The sequence below is a fragment of the Ambystoma mexicanum genome, chromosome 5q, assembly GCF_040938575.1.
Source record: "Ambystoma mexicanum isolate Mex_15411 chromosome 5q, UKY_AmexF1_1, whole genome shotgun sequence".
Taxonomy (NCBI): Eukaryota; Metazoa; Chordata; class Amphibia; order Caudata; family Ambystomatidae; genus Ambystoma; species Ambystoma mexicanum.
In genome coordinates, this window is record NC_090933.1 from 1304233054 (window position 1) to 1304254038 (window position 20985).

Below are 20985 nucleotides of genomic sequence, written 5' to 3' on the forward strand. Positions count from 1 at the left end.
TCAAATCATTTCAGGTTTTGTATTTTAAATGGGCTATATACATGGTATTTCTGATTACAAGTCCAGGGAATTCAGCCCTTGTTTTCAAGGGGAAGCTAACCCCTTTGGTACTAGGGAGGTGAGCCTGCTACGCAAAACACTTCCTAGGAGACTGGGCAAGTGGGATCCCACTGGCGGTGAACCGCCCTCCCCTCTGGGGACAAGGAATGCCCAGGTTAGGGTTCCATCCCACCTCCCCCTCCGTACCAGAACCCCAATGTTTGTTATATGGGAAGTTAACCTGTTAATATACAGGACCCCTTTTTAAAGTGGATGGCTGGGTTACTGACTGTACTCCATGCCACCTCCTGGAAAAACTGCTGACCAATTTAATACTCACCACCTCTCCAGGGAGGGACGTCAGACCTGCGGGAAACCAGCCAGAAGAGAGCATCCATCAGCGAACACGTAAAGCTGGCCCGGGCAGAGACTTTGAGGAGGGAGGTGGTCCCTCCGATGAAGGAAAGAGTCACACAGAGGATGTAGTGGGAAGAGAGTGAAGGCTTCACAGGGAACGCAGCCAGTTCGAAAGACGAGAGCACAACCAGGAAGGGGCCGCTGAGGCAGGAAGCATGTCGCCAATCAACCAACAGAACTGTTGTCCCAAATGGGAAGAAGAGTTGACCGCACAGACTGAAGACGACTCCAAGGTGCAGACCCACGATGGTCCAAGAACCCGACACCAGTGCTGAACCCCACAGTGAGAGAAAAGGTATGCTTTTACACAGGGGGACTGGTTATAGGGTGAAAAGGTTGATGCCAAACATGACTTACTGAGCCCATAGCCCATCTGGGGCTGAGAAATTTAGACCCCACAAAGGAGTGAGTGAACAGTAATCAGGGTGTGCGAGCCCATAGCCCACCTAAGGTGGAGAAAGTGAAGACCCTGGGGTAAAAGAGCCACATTACATGGGGCCAACCAAGCCTACAGCCCAACAGGAGCTGGGAAACTAAACGCCTTACAGAGGGGTCAAGATAACCTATTACATAGCAGTGAGCCAAACCATAGCTCAACCCGGGTTGAGGAAAACCGAAATCTCCAAAGGGGGTGACAGACGGAAACAATACTGCAGGGCTGAGCAGCCCAGAGCCCATCCAAAGCTACAAGTTGTAACAATCTCAAAAACTGTGACAACATTGTGTTTGTGTGGGGGCGTGGGGGCCAGATAACCAGCCACCACTGATATTCCAAAAGGGGGAGTAACGCGCATGCCGAGTTGGAGCTTTGATTCTCGGTTTTCATTTACTAGTGTTATGTTAGAGATGGGTTAGTTCAGACAGAGGACTGGATTCATTTTGTAAAGCCGTCCTAAAGAGCACCCTTTTGGTTATTTTCTAGCACAGGAAATTCATAGTGTTTAGATGTTTAGAATAGGTTTTCTTTCAGGATACTAATAAACATGTCCTCTTGTCCATCTCATATGTCTGACTTACAACAGGGCTCATTGGCTTGAGATTGGCCCTTTTTATTTGATTGATCATTTGTAAGGCGCCTATACATCAAAAAGTGTTTCCGTACACCACAAAACTAGGAGGGTACAGGGGGAGAAAAATAACAGTAACGGTCCTACTAGGCCTTGTGACATTCAGATTGTGCAAGTGCAATAAACAGGAAGGGCGGGGAGAGGAGTGGAGGGAGAAATGCAGGGGGAGAGTGGGGGGGGGGGCAAGGGGCTGGTCAAGTGCAGTGGGAGTTCCGGGAGGGCAAGTGCTCAATCTGTGGTGATAGGGGGCAGCTAGTGGGGGGGGTGAGCGGACCAGGCTTAGTAGGCTGGTCAGGAATGGTGTCCAAGGGCAGGTGCTGGTAAGGGAAGACTGGTCGAAGGAGGGCCTCCACAGTAAGGCTCATGAGTGAGGGAGCAGGCCACTAGACATAGAGCCAGGTGGGTCTAAACGTGGGTGGGGGTTATAGAGGAAAGGAAGCTCTTGAGAAGCTTTCGAATTGAAGGAGATACTGGTCAAGACGGAGAGAGTGGCAGGAAGGCCATTCCAGAGGGAGGCTCCTGCTGAAGAAAGAGATCTAACCCCCACTCTCTGCTTAGAAGCATCTGACTTGCAGAGAGTTAGAGCTAGAAGACTGAAGAATTCTAGCAGGGCGATATTTAGGGATAGAGAGTTGGATATAGAGTGGCCCCAGGCCCTAGAAAGCCGTATGGATGATGCAGAGGGTCTTGAATTTGATCCTCACAGCCACAGGGAGCCAGTGGAGAGACTTTAGGGCTGGAGAGATGCGGTCCTTGGGCTTGAGGCCAAGGATAATTCTCGCAGTCCTATTCTGGATTAGTTGAAGAGGGAGGAAAGAGGCAGAGTAAGGAAGAGGCTGTTGCAGTAGTCGAGCAGAGAGAGAACCAGAGCTCTGGAGACATTGAGTATCTGGGGGAGGGTGAGGAAAGAGAGAATGCTCTGAGAAGGTGAAGTTGAGATTTCTTGACAAGGTCAGTAATGTGAGAAGGAAAAAGAAGAGTCCAAGATGGCCCCCAGGTTTTTTGCCTCACGAGAGGGTGAGGGGAGGGTGCCTAAGGAGGGGGGGGGGCAGAGAGTAGGGGGAGAAGGGAGGGGCTGGAGTTCCAATGAGAAGGATCTCAGTCTTACTGGCATTAAGGCAGAAATCATTAGAAGCGCACCATGCCTGGATAGCAGTCAATCAGGAATGAGAGAGGGAGGAGAGGAGTGTCTGCATATCATTGAAAATGAGGAGAGAAGATGATCAGGGGGGCGAAAGGGGCAAGGTAAACCTTGAAAAGCCAAGGCGAGAGGTTCCAGTCATCTTCCTCATCGTCATCTTCCTCAGTTTTTTTCGGTGGGAGAGAACCACCACCTGGAGAACACAGTTAAAAAATGTTCATCAGAACTCGGCCCTCAGCTTGCGACCGGCTAATGCAGTGACTGTTAAAGCAGCATCAAATCTGAAGTTCGGAGAAGAACTGGGAGGACTCTGACTCGCTCCTCCCAGCGGATTAGCAAGCTGGTTTCCGCTCAGGCCAGAACACAGACCACCAAAACCACCAAGTTGAACAGGACCTCAGTGAGGTGGCATTTCATAATCTTGATACAGCGGCAAGAGGGATGGCCATTAGGCGCCAAACGCTTCTGAAAGCCACCAAATTTCAATCTGATATCCAGGGAAGGATTATGATCTTGCCATTTGATGGGATGGAGTTTTTTAATCCAGACACAGACGAAGAGCTGAACATAAAGAAGAATTGTGCGCAAACTATTATGTCTTTGGCAGCACAGATGAAAACCCAGACAAAACCTTGGTCTTCGAACATTCAGAGGCAGTCATTCACCCCAAAAGATTTGAGAGGTTTTAGAGGCTTCCTCGACCGGTGCAACTGGTTTGACGTCCCCCCAAACTCCCCCCCCCCCCCCCCCCCCCATCCCCACCTGTGTCCCTCGTAAAAAGCAGGCACATATGTCCTCATGGGGATTCTTTTTTAATATCTCCCCCACCCTGGAGTCAATGCAGTCCAAGTGACGTAAGGGTGCAGGTCCACAGCACACCAGTGGGAGGCAGAGTGCAGCACCATCTTGTCGTTTCAGTGGTCCACAAGGGTTTCCGCCTATCCGTCTTCTCCCCATTTCCCTTTCCCCCAAAAAGGCTCTGGCGTGCCCTTTCACGAGAAATCTCTAAACTACTCCGCATTGTGAAGCAATAGTCCCTCCTGCAGAGGAGGGTCTGGAATTTTACTTCAGGTTATTTGTTCCGGAAAACTACAAGGCTGGCCTCAGGACAGTGTTAGACATGTCCCTGTTTTACCTTTCATTACCACAAGATCATCACATCTGCACTCATGCCATCATCCTTAAACCAGGCGACTGGCTAGTATCTGTGGATATGCAGTATGCCTATTTGCACATCCCTTTTAGCCCCCTCACTGCAGTTGCCTGCTGGTTTCCATGGGCCCTGGGCATTAAGAAAATACAAAGTGCTGCCCTCGTTCCCAAGGTGATTTCCCAAGCTGATGGTGGTGGTGGGAGGTTGGGGGGTTTGTGGGGAGAAGGGAGATTTCAACTAAAAGGCGTTCAGGTGCATCTGGCTCAATCGAGCTCATTTCCCATTTGAGTCATTCCGACATCTTCAGTATCTTCTAGATCCTATGTATGCCCTGGGATTGTTTGTCAATGTAAAGAAATCAACGCTCGTCCTCACTCATAATCTAGAATTCATCAGCTTTTTCTGGGATACGGACAGTAGCAAAAAGTTTCACACGGAAGGGAGGATACGTGATAGAAACATTGCTTTTCCTCTTGCATGCCCAGACATTGGCATGGCGGTTTCTGCACCTGCTGGGTCTGATGGCGGCTTGCGTTCTGCCAGTACTGATGACCAGGGTCCTGATGCACCGAACGCATTTACATTTGGTGGCTTAGTGGCTACAATTGGCAGAACAAATGAAGGCTGTGGTACCCATTCTGTCCTGGCTACACCCAGACCTGGTGTGGTGGTCGAATAGCACAAACATGCTGGCGTGATGCTTTTTCAAGATACCCGCATCAGTACACAACACACTCCTCCCTGACACTTCAGGTGTAACATTATCAATTGGTTTATATCTAATGATATCTAAATCCAGACTAAGGAGAGAAGGGCTTCGAACCTCTCCCAGTACCCACTGTTTGAAGACTGTCATCATTACTGTTGTATACGCTTGCCAACTCTGATAGGCCTTGTACTAGAACCGGTACACTCTATACCTAATATGGAATATTTAAATTTGTAAATTCCTATGTGCCTCTGCATGCATTTTTGTAAGCCTTCTACCTATTTTGTAACATGTACATTTATAAAATGTAAATTTGTAAATTCCACTGTACTACATTGTTACTTTGTAAGCTTAAAATATCCTTTGTCTCTGCGCACTGATACCGGCGGGTCTGGCGCGCGCTACATATAAATGCACAATCACGATGGGGGTGGGGGGGTAACCCTACAGGACTTAATGATCCACGACAAGTGGAGCAGCCAAGATGCTCAGGCACATATACATTTAATTGTTTAGAGCTAATGGCAGCTTTCCTAGCCCTCCAAGCTTTCCTGCCAATGAAAACACGCATAAGAGTATTTATACTCGCAGGCAATGTCATCAAAATGTTCTATAGAAACAAGCAGGTGGGCACAAGGTCAGCAAAGCTTTGGGAGTGGGCACTGTAGAATGGCATATCAGTCCAGGTGGCCCACCTGGCAGGGGAAGAGAATGTTCAGGCAGATGAGCTCAGCAGATGGTCGACTGCCAACCACTAATGGATACTGTCTTGGGGGTCGCTTTATCGATATCATGGAACAATCTCTTTGCTTTAAGCGTTTCCACCCCTACATCTGATCCCGAGGGTACTGCAAAAATTGAGGAGCTCCAGCCAGGTGACACTGCTTCTCATCGCTCTGCATTGGCACCAGAGACATTGGTTCTCAGATCTGCTGATCATGACAGATGCTCCCTCTTCCCCCTCCATCCAAATGTTCTTCACCAGCAAGAAGATTTACATCTTTGCCCTCAACTACTGTCCTTAATGCTATGCCACCTGAGAAGCTCAAAATCATGGGAGCATCTAGGAAGCCTTACACACTCAGTACAGGTGTAAGTGGTTGCGATTTCGCCACTGGATGCTGGCGAAAGCCCAGAACCCACTACAAGCATTCATGATATCCTCTTTCCTGTCTAATTTAATTAAAAAAGGGACTTATGTATCCTCTTTTCGGACATACCTAACAGCTATTGGGACGTTCTTGTCAAACAAGGACAGGGTGCTATAATTTAATCAAAGGGCCTCTGGGGGTCTGACCCATGTGTGTCTGCTATCAGGTTCCCTGTTCCGGTGTGGGATCCCAGTGTTCTAACTGCACTTGCGCACAGGCCTTATGAGCCAGTGGTTCCGGGAAGCTACGCTTTTCCTGGAAGCTGGAAGACCGCATTCCTTGTGGTAATTACTTCATGCAGCATTAGTGAATGGCAGGCTCTTTCAGCAGAAGAGCCATATCTCTCCTTTTGTCGGGATAAGGTGTTCCTTGGGGCACACCCATCCTTTTTTTCTTTTAAGCAAGAGATCACATTACCAGTGTTCTTCCCGGATCCAAAGTTTGAAGGAGATTGCACGCTGCACAACCTTGATGTTTGCAGGACTTTGAGGTTCTCGAGAGGACTAGACCTAACTGGTCTTCGGACAAACTGTTAGGTGCGTGGATTGTCTCTTGGATTATGCACACATTTAAGGTACAGGGCATGCTGCACCCCGGATCAAAGAGCATGGCAGTTGCTTTTCAACTATATGCAAGGCATCCACCTGGGCTTTACTCTCCGCTTACTGCAGGTACTATGCGCTTGACACTATCTCCACAGCAGATATGCAATTTTAGTATGCACTTCTAAGAAACCTTTTTGCTTCAGCTTAGAGATCCTCTATGGGGATGGGACATCGGAGTCAGGGAAAGTGGCTGAGTGGAAGCTAATGTCACTATATCGGTATTATTATCACTGCACGGCAGAATATACTCTATGGTGATGTTAGATTCCTGCTTGATCACTTGAGATCCAGGCTTCTATCTAACCTGGAAGTAGGAGCCAAGGAGATGTTTGTCAAAGCAGATACAGATATCCAGACGCTATTTACCAACCCCCAGAGTATAAAAAAAATGGAAGTTGCTGAATGGATTGAGACAGTCGGAAAACTGAGACACTCAGGTCCTTCGAATTCCGTTCAGACCATTGACAAAAAAACTGGGGGTTCTCCCCAAGGTATTTGGTCAAATTTCCTGATAGCCAGATAAGGAAGAATTTCCTCATAATCGGGCTGAACATAGTACACCCAGGGGAAATTTTGTCCAGGCGAAACCAAGGGACGGATGCTCAGAAATTGTGTAGCGTGTGATTCCTCGTCAAAACAAACATTAAAACATCTTCTGCTGGACTGTGAGGGTTCTTGGAACATGAGGTGGGAATTATACAGAAGATTTGTAGACTGGGATGAGGGGTAGACGCCTTTTGGACGCCTTTTGGAGTAGAATCCTCTCTGGGCATTAGCCAGCTCTTAAATTCGCCACTGTACAGGTTCTGGAGAAATGCAATATCGTTCCGAGACCTGAGGCACCCAAGGACAATAGCCAAGGGGAAAAGACATTTTGGAAATATTGTCGAACTTCTTAATTATCAAATGATGATACATAGTTAATTGAATCTTACTTCAATTTGGAAAAGTCCAAGTAAAAGAATGTTAGTCACCATTTTTTCTTTGTTCCAGATTGTAGTAAAGGTTAATGGGTTTATTATTTTGTGAAGGTTGATAAATTGTTTTTATTTGTTTTCTCAAACAAATGTTCTCTTTTTGTAAAGTTTTTGTACCATATACAAAAAATAGAAAAGTAAGGAAAAGTTACTCACCGTAGTGACTGCAGTACCTCTAGTCTTATGTCCCCTTTCCTCCATAGTCTATTTGCCCACCCATCATCCCCAAGAAATATGTACCTAGGGCCTACCGGTCCTTTTCTGTGGGTCTATGGACTGAAGGGACGTAGCGTAAGATTGAGAGGCATGGCTGTGTGCGTGGTCACATGGGCTGCTCCCGCTTTGGTAAATTTAAAGGGGATGCACGCTGTACTTGCTGAAGGCTTCACTCCCATCCTACTTCGCAGGAACTCTCAGAAGTATGCAGGAAAGGGGACATATAGGATTAGGAGCACAGTAGTCACTACGTGAGTAACAAAATCCCCCCTTTTTTTAACAGCTATTTTTTCGGACTGCGCCGTATTGAGTGACAGTAGTTTGGGAGCAGTTTGTGTGCTCTGGTCATTCTATTACATTCTGAGTCGGGAACCTTAAAATGAACACACAGGCTCTACTTCTAGAACCCTAATCTATTAACCTAAGGAAAGTGTTCCTAACAGTGAGCATTCTTTACTCTGCTAGCCTCAGTGACCGTGTGACTGCACCTATGTTTTCACAGATTTTGAGGAAGCAATGCACCTTCTCAATGGGGTGGTCCAGATGCCAGAAACGGGCTAGACCTGGCTCTTGCAGAAGTTTATTTTAAAAGTGCCAAGACAAAATCCATTAGGCATGGCATTGATATGAGCGATCTTCGATTGGGAAGCCAAGAGTCTGCCAGATAGATAACCAGAACTTTTTCTGTGAAGGGGGTTGTGTAATGCAGTGTCCGGAAGGTGATTTTGCCTGCCGATGGGCAGCCAGTGTAGGGCCCTCCTAGCAGCAAATGGTCAGATCTGCACAAACCCTCTACAACGCAAACTGCGTTGTTTTTTATAACCTATAAGTAAGTGATTTCCCTCCTACCAATACCCTGAAGGAGGCAGACACAGTAATCCAATCATGCCCCAATGATTGCACAAGCAAGAGTAGCGCAGTTGGTAGGGTTAAGGAACGGTGTCAATAGAGCAAGTAATTGAAGATATGAAGTGCCAGAAACTAGGCTGTTGACATGTGCTTTCATATTAAGCTCTTGGTCCAAAATCACTTGCAATGTCTTGATCTTGGGTGAAGTGGCAATTGTACACTCTACAATCTGAATGAACTGGTACGCAGCATCCATCTTATGGAGCTGGAGTGCTGTGCAAGCGATCATGAGGTCAGTTTTAGCATTGTTCAGTGTCAGCCCGTTATCCACCATCCAGATTTGAATAAGATTGCAGGTGTGCTGATAGTAATAGTGCCCTTACTGTGGTTACCTGATATTGGAATAAGACGCTGTATTTTCAGCATAGTTGGCATACACTATGCCTTCTTCAACATTTCAAAGAGGGGCAGTGTAAGGATGTTAAATAGGGTTGGAGACATGCAAGACCCATGAGGGGACTCCACAGGTCCCAAACAATCATCTGCCATAGCCTATATGTGATAGACTTTGGCTTTACGATCAGATGGAAAGGATTGGATCCAATTAACTGCATCTGGAGAGGTGGCTGAATTATGCAGTCTGGGCAGGAATATTGAATGGGTCCACTAAGTCAAAGGCAGCTGACAAATCTAAAAGAATCAGGAGGGCTGTGTTGCTCTTTTCACAGAAATGTGAGATGTTTGTCTTTAGGTCGAACAATGTGGACTCTGTGCTGTGGGCAGTCCTGAAGACTGACTGCTTCTAACTTAGTATGTCCTGTGTACCTAGAAAAGGTTGGTCTACATTTATTTTATTTATTTGCATTTATAAAGCGTACAGAGCTGCCCTGAGGCATCGTGGCGCTGTTACAGAAGGCTTGAGCTTAACATAGGTAGGATGTAACAGTCGGTAGCAGTAGTACAATGACACGTGTTAAGAGGCAGGGGTTATACTTTACTTTGGTTACAGTGCAGGTATAGCCGTGCATGTTGGTAGGCAAAAACATTAGCGGAATAGAAAGGTTTTTAGGTTTCTGTGAAAGGTGGTGTATGATGCTTCATTCCTTAGTGAGGTTGGCAGGGCATTCCAATTTTTGGGTGCAAGGTGTTGGAAGCTGGACCCTCCAGCTCTAGTTCTTTTAAACGTGGGAACATATAGTTGGTTAGCGCAGTGTGCTCTAGTGGGTCTGTTGGAGGTGTTGAGGGTGATTCTTTCTCTGAGAGATGGGGTGGGGCGTCTGAGGTAAGGCACCTATGTGTGATGGCCATGGCTTTGAAGAGTATGCGTTCCTTTACTGATAACCAATGGGCATCTTTCCTAGCTTGAGAGATTTGTTCTTTTTGGGATGGTCAGCGCTGCCCTGAGCGCGTTGTTTTGCGTGATTTGGAGTTTTTTTAAATTGCTGGCGGAGGTACCTAGGAAAAGGGCATTACAGTATTCCAGTTTGGTACCTATTGTGGGGCTCTGGCGATGGATAGGCAATTTTTGGTGGAGAGGAAAGGTTTGACTGCATTGATCACCTTGGTGGTGAGTGCGGAGGCTATGGCGTTGACCTGGCGACAAAATGGATAGTGAGGCATCTAGATGAACACCTAGTGTTTTGATAGTCTTAGAGACTGTGATGATGGAGTTATCAATGTTAAAGGATTTATATTGTGGAGGGAGTTTGAGAGTTTGGCTGGTCCCTACTATGAGGATCTCGGTTTTATCCCCAACTAAGCAGAGGCCGTTGGCAGCCATCCAGGTTTGGATGGCTGTTTAGATTTTAGTTACGGCTGTCATATCTTCATGATATGTCCCGTTTAGTGGGAGTAGTACCTGCGTGTCGTCCGTGTAATGGGTGTACGCTATTTTACGACAGTCAAGGTCATTAAAGAGTGGAAGGGTGAATATATTGTAGAGTGTGGGGCAGTGCAGGAGCCCTGCGGGACGCCGCAGTGGATGATGGTGGGGGTTGCAGAGGCAGTGTCTGAGAAGACCTTCATGAGTCTACCATTTAGGAACGAGGCCACCCAAGCGATAGCTTCTGGAGAGAAGTGTGCTTCATTTTTTAGGTGCATGCCTAGAATATCATGGTTGACAAGCAAGGTCAAAGGTGGCGGACAGATCCAGTAGGAGAAGGAGTGCCGGTTTGTAGGGCTGACTGTCCCGTGGCCCAGTCGTAATCCTAGGATATGTTTGGTTTCAAGATATTCCTGGATTTGCGTGTAAGCAAGTTTATCCAGGATCTTGAGCAGGAAGGGCACGGTGGTGATGGGTCTGTAGTTATAAGCGACTTCTGGGTCAAGATTTGGTTTCTTTAGAGGGGGCCGAACCCAAGCTTCTTTTAGACTGACTGGGACTGTGTTGGTGTTGAAGGAGGCGTTAATGGTACTGGTACCAACTAACGATTGGTACTCGAACTAACGACGAATCCACGGACCACGTCCAACATCCTCCTTTATCGTCAACCTAACTCCTCCAGCTCCACAGAGCCTGACATCCCCCTCATGATCACTACCTTTCTCAAACCAGCCACTAAATGTGTAATACCAGGCGGCTTTAACTTGGGCTTTAATGATCCTGCGGATCACAAAGCAGCGTCATTGGTCCAGTTGGTCCAGGACATGAATATCACCCAACTTGTCTCTGCCCCCGCTCATGTCAAAGGGCGCCTCCTAGATTGGATATTGACCACTAACACTACCATTGCTCTTTCACATCAGCCCTGTGCCCTGGTCCGACCACCACTTAATTAAATTTAAACTACATCACACTAAACTTACTCCAAATATGATTCCCGTGCTTAACCGGATCTTGGCCAGAAGCACCTGTAAACTCTCACACGAGACCCTCAAGCCCACTCTACCAACACTTCTCGCTTCCAAGACCGACGTTACAGACCACTACCACCAGAGCCGCCTCTTGGCACTCAACCAGCATGCTCCACTCAAATGTAAAACTCGGAAACCACTTAAGCCTACTAATATCTTGTTCTACGACAAGCTTGACACTGTGCAGAAAAAGAGCCCTTGAACATCTCCACAAGAGGCACCCTACCCCTGACAATGCTCTCAACCTGGCCAATGTCTCCAAGGCCTATAAGTCAGCAATAATATCAAATGAAGCCTCCTGCTATGACAATAGAATCTCAACGCACGCTCCAATTCTAAAGCATTATTCACCATTCTGAGAGAATTGGAAAACCTTGGTTCCTCAAACACAAAATCCCAAACTTCAAAAGCATGGTGCAGCACCATTCAAATTGACCCAGCTCCCAAAATTAATCTGCTACGTAGCAAAAACACTACCAGGAACATTTTACTTGCTGCCAAACCCACCCCCCAGATAACTGGGGTCGCCAGTCCTGATAACTCCCACATCACCAACTAAGACACCCACCTGCTTCTTTCTCTCAAGTCACCCAAACTACAGTCCCGGATACTATACAAACTCTAAACTACCAATTGCAAGCGAGATTCATGTTCCGCTGACATCAAACTTTGCACTGCATCTGTGCCCCCGATCATCTCCGATTTTGTCAGCGCATCCTTCAGGGCATGTGTGGTCATAGTTAGCATTAAGGCAGCCTCGGTCACCCTGCTTCTTAAAAAATCTGCCCTGGACCCAGTTGTACCCACCAACTACCGGCCCATCACGACTGTCCCATTCTTGGGCAGAATTCTGGACCTCTTTGCGTAGCTACAAGTTTAACAATTCCTTGAACACCACTCATTCCTTGTAGCCACACAGTCCGGCTTCCGACCTAAACATAGTACCAAAACAGCCCTCCTCTACTTGAAAATGCAACTTGACAATATCGTGGACACTGGTAATCTAGCAGCCATACTCCTCCTTAACCTCACAGCTGCCTTTGATTTGGTAGACCATGATATGATCTGCCAGAACCTCAACTCCCACTTCAATCGTCGACTGGGTAAAATCATTCCTCAGCGAGCGTACCTCAAAAACCTACCCTCCAAAATCTACACTAAACCCTTCTTTTACATCCTTGACACTCTTGGTATCACTTATACCAATTTTGCAGACGACGCTCAAATTCTCATCCCTATTTCTGGCAACCACTTCAATGACTGTTGTTACCATTAACAATGTGTTCAGTTCCATCCAGAAGAGGATGGCCACTCATAGCCTATGTCTTAATGATGAGACTGAGCTACTTATTTTTGGTGTGTCTATCTAGATGCCGAGTTAACCATGACTAGGCACATCAACGCCCTCTTTTCCACCATTACCAAGGATTTCTCTGAATACCATTTCCCCTAATGAGATTTCACTGAATAGATTTCCCCGAAAATGGTAGGGGAAATGGTATATGTGTAATTTATAATAGGTGGGGTGTGGGGTAAGGGTATACGTTAGGGTAGGGAGATGTGAGGCATTAAAACAAAAAGTAAAGATTTGGGTTTTCGGTGAAATCTCCATTAGGAGAAATATATTAGAAGAAATCGCATACATCCCTCCTCCACAGCCCACACCTCCAAGATTCTGCATCACTGCCCCAACCCTCTGGAACTCATTTTCGCCGCACATTAGAAATGAGCCCTCTTAGCCAGCCTTCAAGAGACTTCTAAAAAGCTGACTGTTCGACAAACAGGATGTAACATTCATTAAACTTGGTGCTAGCTCTATTTTATCCGACTGTCCTGCCACCCTATACTATCCGTTACGTCACTGCCACTCATTGTATTGTGCAAACCCTGTGATACACGCGGGTTTGGGCGTTACAAAAATGTAATAAATTAAATTGTGAAAAATGTCCCAAGCAGTGGAGGGGGAATGCATGTACGAAATTGACTTTTTCCACTCATTATTTTGGGAATTCTTCACTGGGCTTGGGGTGGAGAGTTGGGAATAACACTTCGGGTTTTGGGTATCAGTAGTCTCTTCTAAAGAATGTTTAGCATTGATAATGTAATCCTCTTGAGAGTTTGTTGCACCACACGCCACAGAAGTGGTAGAAAAATTGAGATTTTTTTGATCCACAAAACGTTTGATTCCCTTTAATGTCAGCTTTCCGTTTTTTGTCATGCAATTACAGTTGAAGTACTCCTGAGCTGCTGGCTCTGGAATTGCTGGCAAGGGCGCTGCAGTATTTGAGAAAGTTGGGACCCATAGCACTGAGACTTTCAGTGAGACGGAGCGCAAGGTCTTGGCGTGCTTGCAAAAGATGCAGGATATGGAATCCTAGGGAGATGGCTGTAGAATGAAGGCATGCTGGGCAAATAGACTGCATCCAACATTTGGCAAAACAGCTGCAGGTTTGGAATGTGGCACTCGGGATCTGCAGGAGTGGCGGTTTCCCCAGGGTTCGAACTTTAGTTGGTGCCTTGTAGCTCTGTATTGCCACTATGCTGATAGTTTATATAAAGGTGCCAGTGTATGATTCTGGTCTGTTATAGCGGTTTCTGTTTTTGTCTTTCAGGCCTCCTCTCCGCCGTACTCTGGCACAAGCCTCTACTCCCCAGATTCCTCATCGTCTAACTCTGGTCCCATTATCTCTGATGTCACAGAACTTGCCCAGTCCAGCCCGTCCGTATCCCCATGCCGCAGTGTCGAGGAGAGGTATGGCGCAGTCTTCTGTACTTGCCAGGATCACTTGGTAACATTTGCACGTGTGTGGTATCATTTGTTCAACTATTTTCCATTCAGTAGTCCTGTTGCAGCAGTGTACCGTAATAGTGATTGTAATGCTAGCAGCTGGTTTGCATTACCAGAATGTGGGCACCTCTTCTCTACCCGAAGCAACTTCCCTTGGTGCATACAAATTAAGAGGTTTTAAAAACGGCCCCATCTTCGAATTGAAATGACTAAACAAAGCATTTAGAAAAGAGCGCTTCGAAATGGCATCCTTTTGAATGATGGCACCAATGTTTGAGAACTACCATCAAAAAGTCACTTTAGACTGGTCAGTCAGGTCTTCTGATGTGTGAGGGAAAGACTTACTTCATGCAGTTCACGGTGCAAGGCTTTGTCAAGTCAAAGGTCATCCTTTTGTTTTCAAATTAGAAGGTGGTTTACTCCTGTGTTCGCCACTTTCCCCATACTGGTGGGATATCCTAGCAGCCAGCCGTGTACCGGAGACTCCAAGAAAGAAAACGTATCGCTTGAGTCCTTTGAGTGTTGGGACTTTAGTTTCTCCCTGAGCTGTTTATTATGTACATATTTGTACAGCTTGTGAATCTGTTTGATGCACATGCAAGACAGTTTGCCATCCAGTTGTTAGTCCAAAGTATTCAAAGTTTTCTTTTTAAATGTTTATTTTAGGTTTAACATGTTGAAGAATACATTTCAATATTAAATATTACACTGAGCGTGTCTGAGGCAGAAAACAGTTGCATATGTACTACATTTTTGTCGCATTTCCCTCTTTTTGTCTGAAAAAACAACTTTGTACTGCATTATTTGGCTGCCTAGGTATGTCTGTACCTTATTGGTCACCTAGGGAGAAGGTGGTTGGGTGCTTGGTTTGGTGAGTTGGGCAGTACAGAAAGTCGCCCCGTATATCTTAAGCTTTGGCTCCGCAGAGTATCGTTCCTCCGAATATCACTGCAAATGAATATTCACTTGTCTGGCCCTTCAGCCAGCTCACTTTTTTGACACCGTTTTAGCTCCAGTTTCATTGCAGTATGTCGCTTAGCTAATAACATTGCCTGCCAAGTGAACTTCTGGTTGGACTGGGGTGTTTACAAACACATCTAAAAGACCATGTAATGGCGTTCGTTGAACTACTATGCTAGGTAGGGAAATGAGCCTGCCAGATGGATAAAGTCGGCTCTCAGTTGAAGACCTGGGGCACTTTTAAGATCTGGAATGATTTCTCATTTTGTTCAGTGGGGTGTGGTAGAATCCAGTACAAGTTGTAAAGATGGGGTATATTGTACCGGTCACTCCACTACTGTTGGATAGGTATTGTAGCTGTTTAGTATCAATTGGAGTGTTTGGAAATGCATGCTGCAAAACTGATTATTGCTCTTGTTCAAAATAAAATGCAATAAGCACTTCCAGTGGCCCTCAGTTTTATATTTATTCTATGTCGGAAAATGTAATCCAATAAAAAAAGTCTTAACATTTCCAGGGATCGAAAAAAAAGACTAGTTGACCAGGAGCTAAAAGTAGGTCCTGGGTATCCAGTAGCGCACATTCCACAGGAGACCACTCTGGGGAACAAGTTGCTAGTACAAGGTGGGTTGCAAATGTAACTTTCACATGAGAGGCAAACTATACATTTATTACCTTTTTATATATGGCCCAGTATGCTTGAAATTTCCTCTAGATGTTTCTAATGCATAGGTTTACTTCTATGACATAATTTGGCACAGAGAGTCAAACGTAGCTCCTGGTAGCTGTTGGTTTCAGGTTAACCAGGCTCTTCTACGTTATAAAGCAGGGGCTAAATAGCTCTCAACTCCTGTCACTCTTGAGCCCTGCATTTCTTAATTCCTAGCCTGCTTTTTCTTTTAATGGTGTCCTGTTTCAACAATGTGTAAGTGGTGGAATCTTATAATTCTGGCATTTTTCTAGAACACCCAGAATCTAAAAAGTGCTTGGTAACAGATATTGTCATTACTAACCACATTGCGGTACTCAATTTATCAATTTGGTGGGTGGGATGATAAAGGGCAGTGTCGGCTATGACAAGTCCATGGAATTCGTCCCTTCTCGCCAAGGGTGATTCAGCCCCATTGAGACTAGGTAGGTGAGCCTGCTAAACGTGACACCCCCTAGGTGACAGGGCAAGCAGGAACTCACTGGGGCTGAACCCTCATCCCCCTTAGAGAACAGGATGTCCCCAAGAAGGGACAGCAGTTATCCTCCATATCCCCAAGATCCCAGTACTACTTTTGTTAGGTACATGGGAGTTGAATAACTAATTCCTGTGGTGTCTGACCCTCTGTTAGTTCCAAGCCAGCTGACACTGAGCAGTAGGCCATTGGAAATCCCACCCTCAGACGGAGCCTGACGGGTGATAAAGAGCCTGTCCAGGAAGAGAGTGGTATCTATGTAGCGGGACAGAGTACTCCACCCTTGGAGTAGGGGCAGAAGGAAGAGAGCTCACACACAGTTTGACGTGCTAAAACGAGTCCAGGCCTGCAGAAGGCAGACAAGCCAATCGTTTAAGATACGGATTACTCCCAGGCAGGAGCAACGTGGAACTCAAGCCGATAGAACCAAGGAGAACCAACCAACACAGATTTGCGAGTCCTGAGGAACCCGAGAGAGAGCGATGAGCCAGCTCCACCCATGGCAGAATGCACCCAAACTGCTTTATAGCCTGCAATGCCGATATCAAGGTTCCTAGTGTACCCCGGGAGAACTGCAAGGAAATTAAAGGTAGACAGAGGCTCTCTGGGCCAAGGGGAGGGGAGGGAGAGAAGCCTGTGCCACAAGAAAACCCTACCCTAAGGCAGCATGTCAGAAACCATAACCCATGGCGGGAGTGGGGGCAACCAAAGCCCCAGAGGGGGCAAGGGAAGCCAAATCCCCACACGGTCTGATAGAAACCGTACTCCAATATGGGGTGCACAGAGCTATAACCCAGAGTGGCGTGAGAATCGCGTTATCCCAAAGCCGGACAAGTGGAACACAACCCTGAGACAGGGCACAAGAAACCAAATCCCTAACTGTGGTGTTCTAAACCAGACTCCTGTGTGAGATGAGGGGCACAATATCTCAAGACTGGGTACCAGCGCACATACCCGAAGACTAGGTGAGAAGAACAGTTAAAGTAGATTTCCATCTTTGTGCAAAATCCTCTCCACCTGTGAGTCCCCCAGCACTTTTTGCTGGTCTTTTGGATTTTTTGACTGAATATTCTGAGTGAGTAGGAACCTTTTTCCACACTCCTTCTTTTACTTCGATCATGGGAACCCTTTTTACCTCTTTTTGGTATTTCTTTGTGGAATCATTCAATCCGCCAGGCATCTAAAATGTACTAAATCAGCACACACTTGTTGAGTGTTGCTGGAGACTCCTAGAGCTTCCCTATGATGGTTTTTACTTGGCAAACTTTGTTACCAAGGCAAGGGGATACTTTTATTCTACTTATATTTTCTGTTGCAAGATCAGCACACACCCCACCTTATGAGGAGTACAGAGGGGATCCAATATATCACTTTTCTCGACTCTCCAGTAACTTTTTGGTTACTGTGACAGGTCCATCTGTTTAAGTTTGTGGTAGTGTACTTATTGCGCAACTTTTTGTGAACTTTCATCACAGCTGCAATAGATGACACAAGGAACACCTTTTGCCAAAAATGGTGGCTGTAGTTGTTAAGCCCTAAACAAGATGACCTGTCCTTTCTTGTCTTCTACCCTGCTAGGTGGGGGAGGGTCCTCTTGTTCCTTTGTCTTCACTAGGCTTTGCTTGGAAAGCCTGCGAGGACCCTTTGAATGACTAGCAGGACAGGAAGTGAGGGAGGGCAACCAAAACTCCTGTCCTTTTGTCCTGCAGTGTGCCCGAGAGAAGCCATTTCAGACTGAGGCCAATACCCTTGGACCTCTGCTGCATCGATGTGCATGTGTTTCTGAAGCCCGGTTTCACCTGAAACTTTGTGGGCATCCTTCTAAACCTGGAGTGACTTGATCCAGCTCCCATAAGTCCCCCTCACATGAGACAAGGACCGAGAAACTGAAGTCCTCCACCGCGACAGCCGTCCTTCAACCAAGCCTGAAAAAGGCACCAACAAGCTGGAAACGAGAAGATCCTTTGCTGGGTACCCGTTTGCATGAAAGCTGTGGCCAGATCCACTGAAGTCACTTTATTCTGCCGCCAAGACCAAGAAACCAGTGACCGGATCTGCTGCTGCTTCTCGGCTGGAACTGTCCGCAGCAACCGTTTCTTCAGCCAAATATACTGTCCTACCCCTGGTACAACGGGTGGGTTGTTTGCTTGATCCTGTGATCCCGAGGGCTGCAGGTAGCTTTCTCACACCCCTCCAGGTCTCCCATAGAGTTGGTTTGGGGTGGACCACCCATTGTACTCTAACCCTGCCTTAGGAAATTGGTCCTTGGAGCATACCTACAAGGGAACAACCTGATTGCCTTTGTAATACTAACTTTCTCCAGCATGGGGTCTGGCATGGATTCACATCCTCATGAATATTCCCCGTCGTCATGCTGGGTATCCTTGGTAAAGAAAAAATCTGTTTCGTTTCTGATCTGTCTTTCTTAGTAGTAACCAATCACTGGTCTCTGGGTCATACTGCCCCCAGCCAATGACTGCCTCTCCCTAAACCCCGCCCCTGGCAGCCATCCTCAGATTTTTACCGCACTTCAAGTGCTCTCGTGCTTTTACTGGGTTTTGCGTTTTTTCAAAGAGTTTTTCATATTTTCGGTCATTCAAGCCTCAAGCTTCACGGTTTCTACTTCCGATCAACGGGGACCCGTTTCGGAATTTTCTACGCCTCTAAGGGTGAAGTTTTCGTCGAGTTGCGCTTCTTGGAGGATTCCAGAAGATCTGAGGCCTACCTCGTGGACATGGCCCAGGACAAGGGAAGCTCGACACCCGGATCCAAGCTGTTTAGGAACTGCCCTGGTTGCAGATTACAGAATGTTTTCAAGGAGGATGAGCATTCGCGATGTCTCTAATGCCTTCACGAAGACAAGATGCACGTGGAAAAGGACTGTGCATTTTGCAAGAACCTGTCGGAACGGAGTATGAGGGATCGTCGGACCCGCCTAGCCAGATGGCTGGAGAAGGGCTCAGCAGGTGAGTAGTAGTAGTCCAAGCAGTCTTCTAAGTCCTGTGAGGGCGCCCCGGCGACTGGGGCCCAACAGAAGGCAAAGCACTGTGAGCGCCGAAGGGTCGGGCTCCTTGGCTGCCAGGCAGGGCGCACTCTCACCGACGCCATCAACCACGAGCCAACGCTCTGGCTCGGGGAAGAGAAAATCCAAGAACCCGGCTAAGCTTCTGGAGAGGCCCCGGTCGATCTCGAAGGGATCAACCGAGGGGGAGCGTGGCGGTGACCTCTCCCCCAAGGTGAAGGCCTCAAGCACGCCCAAGGTGGTGAAGGCCTTGATCCACCCCGTGAAGGCCTCTATTGAGGGAGTTGCGGTGGCCCTGGCGAAGCCTGTGGAGGCTAACCCAGTGGAGGCGACCTCGGGGCCCAGAGTTTCCCTGCCACCATGGAGGGAATCCTCTTTTCAGCCCATCGATAAGACCCCTGTGAAGACCCCGGTGGAAAAAAAGGGGGATGGGGGCGGTGGCCGTCACAGACAAGGATACAGCCTCTGAGGAGGAGCTGGTTGAAGTTGTGAAGGGCCTCAACAAGAGGTTCGAGGAGGCAGACGAAGAAAGCGACGGTGGCGCCGACGAGACTCCCTTGGAGGAAGAGCAACCGTCACACCCGTCGCAGCCAGTGCCCGAGCCTCAGGACAACTCGGTGGCCATTTTGATGGCAATCCACACCTTATGCATGGAGATGAGGACCAGATTGCCCCTCACCCCAACGGACGACCCGACAGAACCGGGCCCGTCGGGAAGCCCTCCAAACAAGCGGAGGAAAGTTCACCTCCCCCCACCCCACGCCGTTCCAGCCCTTGCGGCCCGCTCAGCCTTCACCTCGTTCCCCTGAGCCTAGGGATGACGGTTACGGCCACGACTGGGACGGATGACGACGACGGTGGTGACGACGGGATGGGCCTTCCATCACCACTCCCTCGGGCCTCCCCGCCCGATGAAATTGGCTCGCCAGGACATCCGAGCTTTTTCAGCTCTGCCCAGAGGAACAGATGAAGGATTTTTCACGAGACGAGGGTGGTGCTGAGAACGCGCCCCTCCTTTATGCCCAAGGTGCCATCAGACTTCCATCTCAATGAGCCCTTGGTGTTACCAGTTTTCTTCCCGTCGCTTTTGTCGCCGGCTGAGAGGACTTTGCGCTCGCTGGATGTAGCCAGAGTGCTGAAGCTCTACGTGGACCACACGAAGACTTTTCGAAAGACGTCACAGCTGTTTGTGAACTTTGGACTTGTGAACCAAGGGAAGGCCCTCTTCGAAGGCTTCCATTTCCAGATGGCTCTCCGGCTGCATCATGCACTGTCACCGGTAGGCAAACCGACCGTTGCCCGGCCGTCCGAGAGCCCATTCGACCAGAGCGATCGCTGCTACCACAGCATTCTTGTCTGGTGTGCCCCTGCTGGACATCTGCAGGGATGCTACGTGGAGGTCGACGCACACCTTCACGAGATTTTACTGCGTCGACCGGGATTCCAGGGAGGAGTCCAGGGTCGGCCAAGCAGTGCTGCGCAACCTGTTTGCCTGAAGGTGGACCTGGTGAGCAGGTAAGAGTTGCTTTATATTGAGTTTATGTGATGCTTAATGTTGAGCCTTTGCCACCTACCGTGGTTGTGCATGTGTACTGCTATGTATTGTTTATTCATGAGCATGTGAATCCATGCCAGACCCCCCATGCTGGAGAAGGAACAAGTTACTTGCCTGTAACTGTTCTCCAGCATGGTTCTGGCAAGGATTCACATGCGAACCCTCCCTCCTACCCCTCTGCGGCTCTTCACTTGGTGATACTGCCACTTTACGTGCTACCAAATCTGAGGATGGCTGCCACGTGCGGGGCTTAGGGAGAGGGCAGTCATTGGCTGGGGCCAGTATGACCCAGAGACCAG

The 20985-nt window shown here is 47.7% G+C and overlaps 1 protein-coding gene across 3 annotated transcripts in view; it reads left to right on the top strand.

Moving 5' to 3' along the window:
• HSF1 (heat shock transcription factor 1) overlaps positions 1–20985 on the top strand; it is a 1218386-nt gene that overhangs the window by 652474 nt on the left and 544927 nt on the right. For all 3 annotated transcript variants that reach the window (XM_069621903.1, XM_069621901.1, XM_069621902.1), the window contains one exon: positions 13790–13929. In XM_069621903.1, the coding sequence (XP_069478004.1) occupies positions 13790–13929 (140 nt within the window). The remainder of the gene's footprint in view (positions 1–13789; positions 13930–20985) is intronic.